General features: G+C 38.6%; 1 protein-coding gene across 6 annotated transcripts in view; it reads left to right on the top strand.

Annotated features, from left to right (window-relative positions):
- LOC144057609 (growth factor receptor-bound protein 10-like) overlaps nucleotides 1-18,084 on the top strand; it is a 75,227-nt gene that overhangs the window by 26,848 nt on the left and 30,295 nt on the right. For 5 of the 6 annotated variants that reach the window (XM_077575389.1, XM_077575391.1, XM_077575393.1 and 2 more), the window contains exons 4-5: nucleotides 4,074-4,350; nucleotides 8,593-8,734. In XM_077575389.1, the coding sequence (XP_077431515.1) occupies nucleotides 4,074-4,350; nucleotides 8,593-8,734 (419 nt within the window). Of the gene's footprint in view, nucleotides 1-3,067; nucleotides 3,219-4,073; nucleotides 4,351-8,592; nucleotides 8,735-18,084 lie in introns of those variants that run through there. The other variant, XM_077575394.1, reaches the window with a different exon arrangement.

Here is an 18,084-nt window from a genome sequence, read left to right as displayed (position 1 = left end):
AACTCCTACTCCATTTCTCTTCCTATCTACACCATGATAGAACATTTTGGACCCTGCTCCTAAACTTCTAGCTTTGCTCCCTTTCCTCCTGGTATCCTGAACACACAGTATTTCCACCTTCCTCCTCTGCATCATGTCAACCAGCTCTCTACCACCTTTTCCTGTCATAGTTCCAACATTCAAAGTCCCTACTCTCAGTCCTCGACTCTTGGTGTTCCTCTTGTCTTTCTTCCTACGAACACACCTTCCTCCTCTCCTTCTTTGAGCAACAGTAGTCCAGTTTCCACCGGCACCCGGTAAGTCAACAGCACCGATGGCGGTCGTTGTTAACCCGGGCCTCGACCGATCGGGTATGGAAGTCATATATTTGATTCGCATGTTTGATTTGGCCAAAGTTTTACGTCGGATTCCCTTCCTGACACAACCCACTGTATTTATCCGGGTTTGGGACAGGCACAAAAAGACTCTGGCTTGTGCACCCTTGTGGCTACATTTTCACTGCAAATGAATATCGGCTTGAAATATCAGTTATCGGACTTTGACTTTTCACAATTATTTAATTACTAGAGTTTGAATACAGGTTCAAGTCTAGTATCTAATTTAATAAGGGGCACTTAGCCACATGACTTGCTCCCAAAATATGTTTCAACAACTGCATCCCAGTCACAAATTCCTACTGTCAGCAACTCTGCTTTGTGTGCTCCCTGCTGCCTGAGCTGCTCTGATATTTTAAGAGGATCTAATTATTGGCTGTAATAATGTAAGGTCAGGCATGTCATGGCAGCTGTGTGTTTGGTTGGTATGAATAAAGGCGTTTACGTGCTCCCCTTTGCCTGCCAAAGACGAGCAGTTGGTTGAACTTGTCTCTTGTTGCTCTTGTCTGGTTCTACTAGGTTTAGTCACGTGTGTGTGATCGTCATGCAGTGCGCTGTCAACAGCCCACATGACGCACACCTTTGTTTGCCGTATTGCAACATACAAAGGTGATTATGATCATGCGACTGATAATGACTCACAAATCCTTGATTAACGTGTGGCTTGCGCTGCTTTACGTAAGCAGTTGTGCCATTTTATTTTGTAGATGTCATGTTAGTTTGACCTAAAATGTTCAATATTTGTCTGAGCTTTCATGTCTCAACAAGTGCGTTAAACCTTAAGTGTGACATGCTATTTGACTTACAATAATGTAGTCTGCTGAGGTTTGACATCGCCTGATTGGTCATGTTGTATTCTAAAGAATGTGAACTCTTGCTTGCTTCTCTTGCTCTGTCCTCAGACCTATATATGGCCTTGTATGCACCCTGTGTCCTGTGGTTTACATCTCTTTAGCGCTCCAGGCTATTCATAAGTAGCTGCTCCAGCTTACATGTTGCTATTAATACCAACAGATTAACCACCTGTGATTTACAGGCACCTGTGATTCAGCTACCTGACACGTTTTCAGGAAAAACCCTTCCAAGAAACAAATATATCACTGCTTCTTAGTTGTGCATTTTGTTTTGAGGCAGAGCTATGCTGCTCCATCCAGCGATGTTCAGATGCAAGATTTGTATTTTTTTGTAATGGTTTATTTGAAGTATATCGTTATAATCTTAACATTTGTTGGCAAGATCCAGCTATGAACTGTCCTGCATTAATGCAGACTCAGTATGACAATGTTTTGCAGTACAGTATTTAAAAAATAAACGGTATATTTACAGTCAAATAAGTGTGGAAATGTCTGCACATTGTATGTGGACGATCTGGTTGTTAGTTGAATTTAAGGTTAAAATGATCTAATGACAGTTTTGCTTTATGTCATACAGTTTGAAAGCTTCTGCCACTTACAAGTGGTTCTTGTCTCCCCCCAGTGGTACAATTGTAGTTCATTCTGGATGCAAGGATTTGATGATAAATTTATGACCAAGGTTTGTTTTTTGTAATGAAGCGTTATTAATCATAGTCGCCACTGCGAATTATAATTTAGAAAGAGCAAAGTTTTGTGCCCAGTTTACCCCTTGAGATAAAACTTCCACAGTATGAAGCAATTAAACGAGAACTTCCCATCAATTGCGCTCACTTCAAACTTTGATACATAACGCTTCTGGAGTCGGTTGAAAAATTCGCTTCATGAATTTAAATGTGCCTGGAGGTTTTCACAAGGGCTTTGAAGATAGATTTCTCCTCAAAAAAAAAAAGAATTTGACTAGTGGTTTTTAAGACCTCCAAAAGCAGAAGGTTCAATACATGTGGTGAATTTTGAGCAGATGCCGACAATATGATGCCTCTGCGGTGAACCCTGTGCTGAGAGTTGAAAAGTGTTACGGGCAGGTTTGTGCTTGTACCTGTTATCCTGGAGATTTACCCACAGGGCAGCATCTTGTCCTCAGTCAAGAAAATCCTGCTAAATTAGTGTTGTGGCAAAACTGTGTGCGTGTGTGTTGAGCGTTTTGTGCTTTTCTTTTGTGGGATTACTGAGATTTAAGATGGTGAGGTTAACGGTTCACATCCCGACCACAATGAAATGATTGAGAAACTGAAATAGAAGTGGAAAAGTGCCAACACTTTCCAGGGATCATTTTTCATCACTCAACTCTTTGAAGGGAAAACAGACAAATTTTTTCACTGTTTGGAAATTCTCAATTTTGGGTTGTCGTATTGCTGCTGATTTATCAGTTGAATTTAAACTGATATAAGGATGTAGCAGAATGCATTTTTCCGAACGAAGGGGGAAAAAAAGTCAGAACGTAACCATGCTATAAGATCAAGCATCTAATGTCAACACCTCCCCTTTCATCTCTCTCTATACACACACACACACACACACTAGTACTTCCCCCAACAGCAGGATTAGAAATATTTCAGTGGAGTAGCCATTGACCAGGTTGAGGCGTATACTAGAGAAGCGACAGACTTGTATGTGCATGAGTAATCAAGCGTATGCAAGTGCGCTCCAACAGAGATTGCCATTAACCTTTACATACATTGAACATGGTTGAAAAGTCATTGTTTAACATACCATCCGCAGTCATGGTTTCATGAAATGCTCAACCCACTCATAATACAGGAACAAATCAAAGTAAATAGCAATATTTAAACAAGGTTGATTTACTAGATAATGCCTTTTTGGTTGCTGTTTCTTTGCTTTTGTCACTTCCCATTTCTGTTTCGGTAGCCTACAGCCAATCAGAGTGATCAATTGTCAGAGACAGCCGGCGCCGTTCTACATATTGAATCAGGTGAAAACTGCTCGCTGTTCAATGGCTCATTCATTCAAGTCATATTTAAGAAGCACATTGACTGAAAATAGGTACAAGAATGTTTTAATTCTTCACATGCACAAAAGCAGTCACGAAAGTGATCAACTCTACCAAATTGGAATTGCTCAATCATTTGTAAACAGAAATGACAAACGAATACATTATTTGGGGAAATTTAAATTGTTTTTATTACAGTGTTCCTTTGTTTATCTGTGGGGTTACATCCCCCCCATTTTTTTTTTTAAATGGGTGAAATCCGCGAAGTTGTCAGCTTTTTTTTTTTTTTTTTACATTTATTATGTGTTTTAAGGCTGTAAAACCCATTACCACACACTTCATACACTTTTCTCACACAGGTATTAACATTTTCACACATTTCTCCCTTATTTAAACACTCTCAATGTTCAAACCGTCAGATTAAAAAAAATAAAAAATAGGTGCACTACTTTAAAAAAAACATCTAAAATTGCACACACAAAAATCCACGCAATAGGGAGCATTGTGAAAACCAAAAAAACATTTGGATAATTGTAATTGTATGAACCAGGTAAATAAACATTGTCATGAAAATATCACGAGCAAAAAATACAGGATGGCAAAAGAAAAAAAATACTAATGGGTAAATTTCTGTAATAAAAACTAAATTTCCCAAAATGATTAATTTGTGAATCATTTCAAATACATGAGAAGAGGTCCTTGAAAAACATGAAATTGCAATATTGACGCAAAAAAAATAATCAATTAGATTACTTATAATCGTTGAGCTCAAATCTGCTTTCTCTGCAGCAAATGAGTTTCAAACTTGTGTTCCTTTTGTTTCATCTTGTCTTCCAGAGGACGATGTCGATTTAGAGGCTCTGGTGAATGACATGAATTCGTCACTGGAGAACTTATACTCCACCTGCAGTGACCAGCAGACATCGCTACTTGAAAACGGACAGACCTCAACCTCCTCCCAGCAACACCACAACCACCATCGCCCCACACACCACACCCAACTGCGGCAGGGTCACCATGTGCTAAGCCATTCCTCAACTGAACCGCCCTCCTCCACTCACCTACCCCAAGCAAGCCTACGACGATCACAACCCATGCACATCCTGGCTGTTCGGTGAGTACGGTGGTATGAATCAAGATAGTCAGACGCCATTCAAACGACAAAAGAATTCCAAATGTACGAATCACACTGAAATACAGAATACACGGTGTTGTACATACAATTGAAAATAACCATTTCATTTGAGTCAATTGTTGCTGTTTTTGGCAGAGCTGTGGATGGGTGGAAGAATGGTAGCCAGGGAAGTGGCGGTGCTAGAAGTAGCCTGTGGATTTGGTTTCCCCACAAACATGCTCAGCATTGTCTGAATTGTCGGTTACTCGTGTTACTCCTGTTCCTCGTAAATCTTGTGATAAGGCAAAAAGTGTCCTGTGCACTGCCAGTCAGGCACATTTTCATCATCGCATGTGTGAGCTTTTCGCATACATGTGAGGAATACGTCAGTACACATACTTGAGCTTTTAGCATATAGACCACACTTCCAATGCAGCAGAGTAGATGATTGATATACTCTAAATGACAAAGCTACAAGTTGTTAATTATTAACATCCATCAGTAAAAGCACAAACTAGTCATCAACATTTGACTACATTTTTTTTCTTGAGCAGCTATTTCGACTTTGCTGCATATGGTTTGTTGCACACTGCACAGAGGTTTAACATAAGTTTCGGGAGTCTGGTTGGCCTCTGAATCTTTTGTTTTAGCTTTGGAAGCCACTCAACAAAAAGGAAAAAAACATAACTTTGATGTTTTATGTTGAAGTCTCATTTAATGTTATATTAGAAGTTCAGTTTTATATGACTGCAGAGGCCAAAAAAATTCAAATGAGTTTAGTTGCAGAATTCCAAATTGTACAATTTAAGGGCCACTGAATTTAAGAGAACACACTGTATTCTTTTGACTTACCAGTGATTGTATTTAGTGATAGACTGATGTGGTTTTTTGAAGGCTGATACGATACCAATTATTGGTAGTAGTAGTAATTTGCAATAAAAGAGAAAATATTAGCGTCAGAATAAAAAAAAAAGTTTTTCTTTTATTTTTAAACATATAAAGAATTGACAGCTTTATTTTTTTTTTTTTAAATAGCAAAAATTGCAGGGAGCCCAGGGTCATCAGCATGTGTTAAGTTAAATAAAAAATTAAGTAAATAGTTAACTAAAGTTTTCTACTGTAAATAAAGTTTTCCAAAAGTTAAACATAATTTCTTAATTTTTATTTAAAAAAATGAAAAGTGTAGGGAGATCCCAGTGTCTGCATCATTTTTTATACAGTGGAAATTTAAATAAATCCATAAATGAAAAGTTCCCTTTATCTCACTGAGCGACAAATGCATGCAAATGTAGCTAATTTGGGGTTTTGGCCAGGGTTCGTAAAAGGTTTCAAAAGATCTTTGCAGACAGTGAAAAATAGTCTGAATATGTTTGAAAAGTCTTTGGACAAGTAAAAATTGTCTGTAAACATTCGCAAGCCATCACCACTCGGTGCGATACCAGCCTTATCGGCCTCCAGATTCGTAAAAAGGCCGATGCCGATATTTGTCAAAATGCCAATTAAATACCGATAATCGGCCCGGCCGATAATCTGTCCATCCCTAGATCGTACTCAACATGTCTAGAATCTGATAGATTAATAGGATATATTTGATAGTTTGTGCCCCTCCCTGCACACCTTCCCAATATCTAAATGTTTCCATATAGTTTTTTTATCTGTAGCCTTTCAATGCCCTCTTCCTTCTTGTCAGGCCCTGTTTGTCTCAAACAACAACATCAGGTCAAATTCTCATTCATTTTATCATCAAGCGTAAGACTATTTCTTGGATTAAGTAGTCATAGCTCACAGTCTCCCTGAGGTGTTCATTATAGGCTTTATCATATACATTCACTGCAGAGTGGTCTGTAATAATTATCCCTGTCCGGACTATTTGACAGAAGAAGAGAAGAAATGATCAGGTAATGGAGTATTCTGTCTTTAAGGACTCCCGCTTTCTCGCCTTTTCTTACAAGCACTCACACACAAGCGCAGACTCGAGCCCTGAAGTTCTTATTATTCAGAGCTGACCTCTGGATAACCCTGTTCTCGAGCTCAGATGGGACGACATCAAAAGGCCCGCTCCCTTTTGAACTCGCTGGGTTCTACAGAGAAATGATAGAGGCAGGGAGAAAGAGTCGAAAAGCGAGAGTCTCCCACAATGGCTTTCCGAGCGCACTATTCACCGGCAAGTTTATGATCAGCTGTCAAACCATCATCCCTTTTCTGAGCCACAAGCTTATAGTGCGTGTGCCTAATTTAAAAAAGAAAAAAAATGCTTTAAAGAGATGTCTTATTTAATATTGATGTGTGATAAATATTGCAGAAAATTAGCCAGTAGGCTGCAGGGGTCTGTGATTTCTCCTGGCTTGGATACTGTTCATTATGGCAAGATCAGACAGAAACAGACATGAGCTTGGGCGCGATACAGAAAATATCTTCTAATCTCCCCTCCTGCACATATTTCTCATGTGTCAGCGGGTCTTGTTATCCCAAAGTTAGACCCGTTTTGCACTATTCAGAAAGCTGTATCATGTCATTACCATAAGTGGCAGTTTGTATTTTCATTTAATACCAACATAACATTTTGTAGTCATTCAGTAATATTACACCAAATAAATTGTGTTTAGGCTAATTGAAATATATTTTTATATATACTGTATATATAAACACCTTAGTCTGGCTGAATTTGTTTTACATTAATTAAACATCCGGGATATGCAATTAGAAATTGAATGTTTATTACATAGTCAGATAAGACCGCACTTTCTACACATCCTTCAGCCTTTCCTGCAAAATGTAGCCCAAAATAAGAATATTCTTATTAAAGCACTAGAAAAGATAACAAAACAGGAAATGTTATGAGATCCATCACATTTAAAGAACCGAACATGTTCCAGGGGGCGGGGCCTGCACCTCCGAGCTGAGTTTCAGGGGTCTTGCTAGAGGGCAGCCTAGCATCTCTCCAGCAACTAGTTGCAATATTTAATTTGTCTGTAGCGCAGTCCTTCTTAAATTGTGGGGCCGCGGTGCGATGCCAGGCGAGGGGTGCGCGTGACCCCAGGAAACATGTTTTTCCCCCCCATACTAGACTAAAGTGTAATTGCACATCCACTACTGTACAGTAGGTGGCAGTAGTTATTTTATCATCAGAATATACGCAGGGAAGATCAACAATGTTAATAAAGTTATTCAGCATATTTATATTTCTTTTTTTGTTTGTTTTCTTTAACTCATTCACTGCCATTGACGGCTATAGACGTCAAAAATTCATTTGAACTATTTCTATTAGTTTAATTTTTTTTTTTACTTTTGTTAACAAGTATGAAAACCTATATATTTGTATTGTACATTTAGGACAGATATAACATTTGTGATTAATTGCGAGTTAACTAGTGAAGTCATGCAATTAATTACAATAAAAAAAATGTATCTCCTGACGCCCCAAATTTTTTATAATCTTTAAATCGCGTCAGGCGATTACAATTTTTTATTGTAATTAATCGCATGACTTCAATAGTTAACTCACGATTAATCACACATTTTATATCTGTATTTCTAAAAAAAATAATTATATGTTTGCATACTCTTGTTAACAAAAGTGGGGAAAAATGTTAAACTAATAGAAATAGTTCAAATTAATTTTTGACGTCTATAGCCGTCAATGGCAGTGAATGAGTTAATGTTAATAAAGATACAATGTTAAGCAGAGATGTAAATCTAATCATTTTATAGACAAATTATGCTATTTAATAGTCACGATGGAGAGTTTGTGGGGATTGGGGTTGTGAACTATTTTCTTCTTACTGGTGGGGACGAAACAGAAAATAATCAAAGCACTGCGTAGCACGACTCCAACCATTGCCCTCCAGTTCCAACTTCCGTAGGGATGAGCTTCTGCCATGACAGATTCTTTCTAAACATAGAGAAGAAGAAAAATGTTATTATTCGTATTTGTCTGCTGAAATCATCATTCTGAACCATTAGTATATTTGTAATGAATACTGTTTTAATAATCATTGTTTATCTTGCTAAATTATGTAAAGCCAAGTCAAACAAATGGAAAGTATTTCTGTGTTTTTCATTATTGTACTGTATATCACCAACGGGATCTAGTTTACTGTTGGTTATGTTATCTGGCAACTAATTTCCCAAGTGAATGTAAATTGAGACGTGGCAAGAATTCTAATTAAATGGAAAAATCGAACCTGGGATTTGTGCATGCAAACATTCAAACTTTTTTGGTGTCCTCTTCCCGTTGTCCAGGAGGTTGCGAGAGGAGCAACAACTGAGGACGTCCTCTCTCCCTGCCATCCCCAACCCCTTCCCTGAGCTCTGCAGTCTGGCCGGTTCACCCGTGCTCAGTCCTGGGTCGCTACCTCCCAGAGAACCCTCCACTGGCATATATGTAAGTTGAAGTGTTGAAACGCGATCTCTTTTCAGGAAATGGCTTTTATGTAGTTGTGGTCTCAGTAAAACTGACTTGTATTTTGTTGGATTGTGTGTGTTGTTTTGCAGATTTATAGTATCATAAATTATTTGCACTTAGCGGTTCATTGTGCGTCGCACATGGACGTTTCGGAATTTCCCTGGCCAACATCTGCCCCATTTTGTGCTAATTTCAGGCATTGTGATTACTAGCACATGATTTCTAGGCTATATGTGTGTTGTGTGTAACAGTGTCCATGGCAGGATTAAATTAAGATACTGGCCTGCCTGTTGCTGGAGGTTCAAAGCTCTCTGTCACCATCATCATCATAATCGTAGTTGTTAATGACCTGCACATGGAGCAAGCCAGTGCTAGTTCCAGTAACATACCAGTTTACAGTAAATTGTGACCAAACTGTTTATCAGATGTATCGTGACTGTGATCCACAGTCTCTTCTTGTCACTGATCTCCTTTGCACTTCCAGTAAATATATTTTTATTTGTGCAAATGCACGCTCAAGTTTAATATAACCCGCTTACTATTAATGAGTTTTGTTGGGAAATGGTGGGTTAAGATTGCCTCCAAACATTAGTTCAAGGTTATGAGCAGCGAAGTTGTTTATTTCCATGTGGAGAGGTTGTTGGCTTAAATTAGAAGCCGTGGCAAAGATTCAGGTCTGGGCCGTAAATTTTTGGTTTAAAGGTCAAAAGGTCCAAAATGAATGTCTCTCAAAGTGACATAAGTATGACTCAAAATAACTAGGCCAGGCAAAGACAGGAATTTTGTTGACGTTTTAATTCCCAGACGGCCCATTAAGAGTGCTGTGTGGACCAGGAAATGAAACGGGGGACTGGAAGAGGTTCAGGGGAGTTGGAAATGATGAACAGAGGTAAAGGTCTCACTGTGATTTTTTTTTTTCTTTCTTTCAGTAAACTAAGTAGACATTTAAATATCAGTTGATCCAGCTGACCCAGAGTCCCTTTTACTTTCTGTGCTTCTCTAACCAACCAAAATGGGTTACAATAAAGTCCTTCTTTACAGCATCTGTGTTTTAATGCACATGTGCTGCAATCTTTCAAATGTACTGTTTATAAGACAGTGGTTCCTAACCTAATTGAAGCTACTGAACCGCACCAGTTTCCTATCTGCATTCACCAAATGCTTTTTTTATTGAAAAATAAACTTTTTTTCTGGTGAACATGAATAATCAACAAACTTGGCTCTTTTCGTGTTGAATTCAGAAAGCATTGTGTTCTTTTATTCCCTATTTCCATGCAGCTGAAGGAAGTGTTCCTTTAGTTTTGCTAGATAGTTTAGGTTCACTGATTTTTATTTTTTTTAATATATAAACACCTAAGTCTGGCTGAATTTGTTTTACATTAATTAAACACCCAGGATATACAATTAGAAATTTAATGTATATTACATAGTCAGATAAGACGGCTCTTTCTACACATCCTTCTGCCTTCACTGCAAGATGTAGCCCAAAATAAGAACATTCTTATTAAAGCACTAGAAAAGATAACAAACCAGCTTAAGGAAGTGTTCCTTTAGTTTTGCTAGATAGTTAGGATGCTGACTCCCATCACTCAGCTCATCTCTAGAGCATTTTAAAACAACCATCGCTGTTTTCTTAAGGTGAAAGTTAATGGAGGACCAAAATTAAAAATGAATAAATTACTAAATAAATAAATAACTTACAGTGAAAATAAAAGTGTAAGTAAAAAAATAATAATAATAAAAAATAAATCCCCCCCAAAAAATAGATGGAAATAAAAATAACTATAGTGTGTGTTGTGTGTGTATGTATGTATGTGTATGTATGTATGTATATATGTATATACAAGTAAAAAAAAAAAAACGAGATTCAAAATATAAATATAAAAATAGAACTCAACTTGTAGTCAAGCAACTCAAGTCGCAAGTTGTGGTGACAGTCGTCAAGATAGTCGTCCATTTCTGGAGCTCTCCATGCAAGCTGGCGAGACTTCCTTGTTGGCCGAACCCGCTCACTCGACCAATGAAAGACAGTTTGCAATGGCGGAGTCCAACCCAAGACACACTTAGGACCGCCCCCTCATTTGAATAAAATTTCATCCTGGCAGAGCGTCTGCAGCATGAAATAAATAAATGTGAGAGCAGAGCATTTTTATTTATTGATTGACATTTAATTTTATATATATATATTTATTTATTTGTTTTTATATATATATTTATTTATTTTTATATATACAGTATATATATATTTTTTACTTTTTTTTTTAATCATTTTTTATTTTTGTATTCATTTTTACTTTTAGTCATTTATTTATATGATATATACATACACAGTATATTTTGTTATTATTTCCATTTATATTTATTTTTGGATTATATTTTTTATATCCGTTTTTATTTTCACTTTTAGTCATTTATTTATTTTGAATTTTGGCAGTTTTGGTCCTCCATAGAAGTTGAACCCAGGGACAGCATCCAGATACATTTAAAACAGCAGAGGCCCCAGAATTGAACCCTGTGGAACACCCAGCCGTTATACATGTGAATTCATATTTCCCATATTCATATTCGAGACTTACTCACCGAATCCCTGGGGTTGAATCGAACCCAGCTTAAGAACCACTGATATAAGAAGAACACTGCCCCCCAGCCCCCAGTTTTGTTTTGCTCGAACAAACATTTGCCAATGCTCTAATTGTTGAGGAAGTGCCTGTTTTTAGTGTGCACACTGCAAACGTTCATGCAACCTGGTGTGAGAGTGCTCCCGCCCTCATCCACGCCAATGACTCCATTTGTTTTCTGCTTGCGTGTTTGCAGCTCTGTCTGCTTGTTTGCCTTTGTGAGTTCTGTAAACTATTTAGAGAATTGGCAGTGTGCGTCCGTTGTTGATGGCAATGGAAAATATGTCTCATTGTGGTTATTCTTTAGTGGAAATCCAATTCAGCACCTTTTCTACCCTGACTAAACCTCCCACAGACATACAACATGCCTCTGGATGTGTGCGAACCCAGTAACACCAGTTCCGTGTAGTCGCTTGAGTGATTCCAACACATGAGTATGTTGAGTGTTTAGAATGATGGCAAGTAGGTAATTATTGGCCACTCCCACTCTCCAAGGCCCTTGACCTTTAGTTTTAAACAAAAGTGTCTTTTTTGTGTGTGTCAGCCTTGATTTCTCTTTGTCTTTCCTCTCGTACGAGTCCTTCCATGCCTCCTCATATACATGTCGTCCAGTCAGCTGGCGCGCTGAGAGCTTTTTCTATTTGTTTTACTGAATTCCTCAAACCTCCAGGCGCTCTCTGACAGACACATAATGCCCCAGTCCTCCCTCCCTCCTGCTCTTCCAACTACCTCTCCTCAGCGCTGGAACCATGAGGAAGTAGCACACAACTTTCAGGAATGACTGGGCAAGCTGACAGCTGTGGCTGCAGTGGTCCCAATTACCTCAATTTCCTCAGCTTGGTATTTTTTTTATATTTAAAACCATTTTATCCATTCCCTTTCTTGCTTTTCATTGTAACTATAGGTGAAAGGGATCCAACTTGATCATTTTGTTGATCCTTTTTTAATCCTAATCACTCAATGTAGAATTTGCATTTGTAGCAGCCTTGTCTGGTTCATTTTGAATTACATAAATAAGGGTGACAGATATTCAAGTGAAATACATTCAAATGTATAAGCAGCATTTGCAAGATGCATATCCAGGATTCTATAGTACAGTGTTTTTTAACCTGTGTTTGATTGAACCCCAGGAGTCCAACCATTTTTTTTTTTTTTTTTGCTCGACAGAGTTATTATGAAGGGCGGATCATTAGCATAATCCCCTTGCATTAATTAGCGTGTGGGACAGAAAAGGTTAAGAACCATTGTTGTTGATGCACAAATACATACAATGTTGGTGCTTCTGTGCTTGGTGGTGTAAGCAGGAGTGTTGTTACGCTGTGTCCTTGAAGTCAGCCAAGTCCTTCCAGTGTAGGAATATTCATTTGCTCACAGTGTTGCCAGATTTTGTTGGATTTACTGTACTTGGACTGGATGTCCTCGAGATCACTGCTGTCGAGTATTGCACGATCCCCACGTCCTGCCTCGCTGGTCTGCATCTTATTATCTCACTATCGTTTGGGATATCTTTTGGGTAGATACCATTTTTTTTTCTTCAGCCTGGATCCCCTTTTCCATCGCTTCCTCTTCTAAAGCACAAAATTGTCTGTCTGAATTTTTATGCTAATCTGGAGTGCTGTTAAGTAGAGTGTCCAGACAAAGTTTAGCTGACGTCAACAATACTTACTCACTTATGATGAAATGCAAGGCCTAAATTGGCACATTGAGCTTAATACTGTAGAAAGTGGAGTTGTGGTTGATGCTTGTGACAAAATATTCAGTTGAAGGCAAGGCAAGGCGGCTGTATCATATAGCACAAGGTCATTTAATGAACTTGACATCCAAAGTCCAACATTTAACTCTTTGACTGCCATGGACGTTAGAAGACGTCAAGTAAAAACCTACGGAGGGCCGCCCGCCAATGACGTTAAAAGACATCATCCAATTTTTTTTTTTTTTTATTAAACAGGTGGAGGAAAGCCTTGGCCCGCTGCTGTGAAAGTTTCAAGCAGATCTAGTTAGCCTATTGACTATTTTTGGCCCCTAGATGGCAGCAATGACTCTCTTTTGACAAGATTGGGTAGGCGTCAGTAGAAGATGTGAGGCGGAGCTAGAGGGGACAATGGCTGGGGAAGGGAAGAAAACATGGCGACCGGTTGCAAGCAGCTCACGGTCGAGCATTTTTTTTCAAAGACGAAAAGCATCGACCAACGCTAAAGAGCACATTGATGACGACGATGATCATCATCGATGATGATGATGGTGACTCCGAGGTTGGAAGCATTGACGCGGCAGTAGAAGACGTGAGGCGGAGCTAGATGGCTGAAGAAGCGAACAATGGCGACCGGTTGCAAGCAGCTCACACTTGGGAATTTTTTTCAAAGACGAAAGGCATCGACCAACGCTAAAGAGCACATTGATGACGACGATGATCATCATCGATGATGATGATGATGGTGACTCCGAGGTTGACGCTGAAGTTGCAAGCGTTGACGCGGCGGCTATGACGACGTCATAAAGGTTCACCGGCTAGCGATGCTAACACCGGAAAACGCGGCGCACAACCGAGCACGCTCAGGCGGACGTTCAATCGGACGACGAAGAGTACCCCGAGTCCAATGCATATTCATCGGAGGAGTGGGTACAGTCTGCTATTTGCTATTCCCCGGGAAAAAAGGCCGTCAAGAAAGTGTAACGTCTGCACGCGAAAGGAGCCATCGCAAGTGAAACTAATCTGTTGTGCAAATCCTGCTGCGTCTCCTTGCACGCATGGGAGCGTTACAAAAAGAAAAACTATTTGAAACATCCACACAATTGTAAATAGTACCGCAGTTGCACACATTTGTAAATAGTTTGCGAAATTGTTTTGTCAAATTGTTTTGTCAAATTGTTTTGTCAAATTGTTACACTGTTGAATGGAAATAAACGTATTTTGCAACCAAAAAACACTTTTTCATTGTTGGTGATTACAGAAGTAAAGCACTATTTAGGTGTTTGTGGCATCATTCATGGACAAAAAAAAGTGTACAATTCACTAGAGTGCATGAAATAATATCGTTTCACAAAAAGCTCTTTTTCTCCGTTTTTTGTTTCAAAACAGAGCATTTCGGTGAAACTAACCATTTTCTATTGTTGATTACTGAAAAACGGAATAAGGTAGGAACAAATGATGAAAGATGAGAGTTCAATCTTTCATTTGGTAGTATGTGTGTTTCCATAGTCCAAACACAACATTTTCTGTGGACCTTGAAAGATCAGTCAAAATGCTTAAATCGGCTGGCACTGGCGACATCCCGTTTCTGAAAACGTCTGGCAGTCAAAGAGTTAAAAACAAAGAACAGAAAAGACAATTTACAAGAGAAAAAAAATCATTCTCAGTTTTGCTATTTGGTGGATTTTAATGAGGCGCAAAATGCTAATTTGTACCCGAGCTGAGCTTTTGTGCTTCAAGGAGAGCTTATATGAGGACATCAGATCTGGGACAACGGCCGACATCCAGCGATGACTATTCATTGTTGGGCGCTGGTCGAAGAATAAACTAATTTAATAATTATCATTTGCTTTTTCTATGAGTGAAGAGGGAACAAATCTATTAAATTACTAATAAATTAGATTTTTGTGGGTCTGGGGTGTTGAGATATTATCAAGGCCAATTTGCCCAGCCCTGCTATAAAACCTTGTGTGGAAAAATGTAGGACTATTGTGTGGGGCCAGGCAACAACTTGTAAACACAAACACTTAACACCTTGTAAATTTTCACAGGCAGGCATGTGTGTTTTGCAAACTGCAGAGCACACAGATCAACTATGAGTCCGCTCCAAATATATGACCGCACACTACTCTACACTTTTATATGTTTGCTTATTTATCACTGAATGTGAACATACACGTTATTCGAGAAGATTCACAAACTGAAGTCCAGGCGTTATACTTGAACGTCAACATTAGCTTCTTGCACTACTTGTTTGCTAACTATGCACTGAACTGACACTTTTAAGGTTTTGTACTGTCTTTAAAAAAAAATTACATGTCAGTGCTAAAACTTTTCACATTTGTGTGGCAATTAAAGTGGAAATCAACCTTAAACATTTCTTGACAATAATGTCATATGTGACATCATTAGTCTAAACATGACATGTGATTAATATTACATTTGTGGAATATGAGTTATGAAGCAAAATCCAGCCGTTTTTTTTTTTTGCATCTCAGGGGGCGGCCATTTTGCCACTTGCTCTCGACTGAAGATGACATCAGTGTTGCTCAGGCAATGCTCACCTGTTTTCTAAAGCTGCGCTGTGATTGGTAGTTACCTGAAACATGAGGAACATTGATATCATCTTCAGTCGACAACAAGTGGCAAAATGGATAAAAACATTGTCATTACATTTTTGACATGTCAGTGTTAAAACTGTTTTTACATCTGTGCGGCAATTAATGGTAAAAATAAACTATATGTGTATCTGTGACAGCTTTTATCCCCTCCTAAAGTACAAGTGTAAGTTTTTTACCACCTGTAGGGCCGGTTTAAAGAAAAGTGTGCAGTCTATAAAAAACTACTATGATAGTTTGACTCTCAAATCCATTTTTTTTTCAATCTGCTATAATACATTTTACTAAGTTTGAATGTTTTCTTTTCAGTTTGTGAATGTAAGCATCCATATTTTATGGTACTTGCCTGTCTGTCCCCTTACGCTGTATATTGAGAGGCCAAGGAACACACAACAGTATCATTCTCATACACGTTCATGCTATCTGATGCTCTTTGTTGCGGAGGTAAATAGAGCATTCAGACAGTACAGTAAAAGCCTTTGTCAGCATACGTCTCTGCTCTCTCTCACTCACTCACTCTCTCTCACGTGCGCACACACACACATACGTTGAGTTACTGAGTGAGAGAGATGATTGAGTTTGCTGCTTTCAGTACAAATTGTTTGGCTGTCGTTGAACAAATGCTAGCTGGACGAGAGCCAGGCAGGTTGTGGTTGAGTCTGGAACATCTCATGTGTCAGGGCCATATTTATCCGCCGCTGCTAAATGGAAACATGCCTCAACCTGCCAGCTCGACCCGTTCGTGCCACGCTGCCACAGAAACTCACACGCACGCACGTACCTGCGGCCCTTTTAGTGATTTATTAGCTTGGCTGATGTGATCGGTCTGACAAATGATGCTGTTTAAGTAAATAAGACGTCAACGCTGGTACTAAACAAAGCCACTTGGTAGAATGTCAACATTCGCAGCTAAAGCATAAAGATCATTGTTTATATGGAAATGAATGTGGGTTTTAGTTCAGTGTGCTCTTAGCTTGACATTCTCATAAAAAAAGGATCAAGATAATCTTAAAAGAACTTTTGTTGGCAACTCTTTCAGAATTATCCCAATTATGCAAATAGTTTGACACAAAATACCATATTGGCTTAAAATGATCCTGTTACATGCTAAATTAATTTATACGCTTCTTGAAGAAGAAGAAAAAGGTCAGCATTGCTTCAGCCGCTAAGCTGCAGCAAATGTCTGCCACCTACAAGCTGCACATGAAGAAGGCCGCAAGTGCACCGAGCGATTGAAAAAGTCTTCATCTGAGTCAAGTCGAGTCAAAAATGAAGTTCAGCTAGAGTGAGTGTGCAAGACGATAAAAATAAAAAACTATAAACGGACACTCATTCACCCAATGATGCAATTTCACAGATTTTAATTACAAATGTATATGGGGAATGTAATATATATACACTATAAAAATATGCTGTTGAACAATGGGTCACATATATGCAAAAGATTAGGATGACCAAATGTCCTCTTTTGCCTGGGCATGTCCACTTCTTACATACTGTCCAGGCATTCGGGGTGTGGTTTCTAAATTCATGAAAATGTCCACTTTTCATTGCGGGACAAATGAGAGGTGGAGTGCACCGTGTTTTTGGTAGACTCCCAAATTGATCGCGAGGGGTGTATCTGGGAAAAAAGAAAAGTGGGTTTTTTGTTTGCGTGTTATTGTTCTATATTAAAGTAATTTTTGGGGGAGAAAAAAATAGGTCAACGTTTTACAAACCTCCCTTCCTGAGTGTTCAAATACTTTAGCTCACTGGTAACGCTCTGCATTGCCAAACCAGAAGGCGCAGGTTTGATCCCGGATTGCTCCATTAAAAAAAAAAAACTTTAAAAAGTCGAGAGCAAAAATTGTTACAGTATGTTTTTTTTTCTACCCATGTTAAAATAGTTATCATGTACTGTATAGCATCTCTGAGTATCATCTAAGTATCGTATTAAGTATTTAAATATGGTCACCCCACTGTAGATAAACACTCACGTTCACATCTATGAGCAAGTCTTCACACACATTTTGAACATTTTATGCATCAGTGATGTAGAATTGCAACTACTGTATGTTGCTAATTATATATATATATATATAATGTTGCGTTAGGTAGTTATGGTAATCTTTCTGCATAATGTTCACACCATCTATTCAGGTGTGGATTGCCTGTTTAATGTGAGGGCATTCGTGTGTTTAAAAAAAAAAAAAATCTGTGGTTTTCTTTCAATGATTAACCATGCTATTCAGTTAGTGTGTTGCCGCCTTGCAGGTGCTGAGGACAATACACCTGTTCATCCCTACTTCCCAAAAGGCAGGAGTGTTTTTATGTGCGATTAGAAATCACCTACTGTATAAAACAGATGGCAGGCAAGATCTCATGAATCCATCAGTTTGTCTGTAACCCTGAAAGAACTCTGCG

This window comes from Vanacampus margaritifer, chromosome 9, assembly GCF_051991255.1.
Source record: "Vanacampus margaritifer isolate UIUO_Vmar chromosome 9, RoL_Vmar_1.0, whole genome shotgun sequence".
NCBI classification, from domain to species: Eukaryota; Metazoa; Chordata; class Actinopteri; order Syngnathiformes; family Syngnathidae; genus Vanacampus; species Vanacampus margaritifer.
The sequence above is the reverse complement of the archived record's forward strand: the minus strand, read 5'-3'. Positions and strand labels throughout refer to the sequence as shown.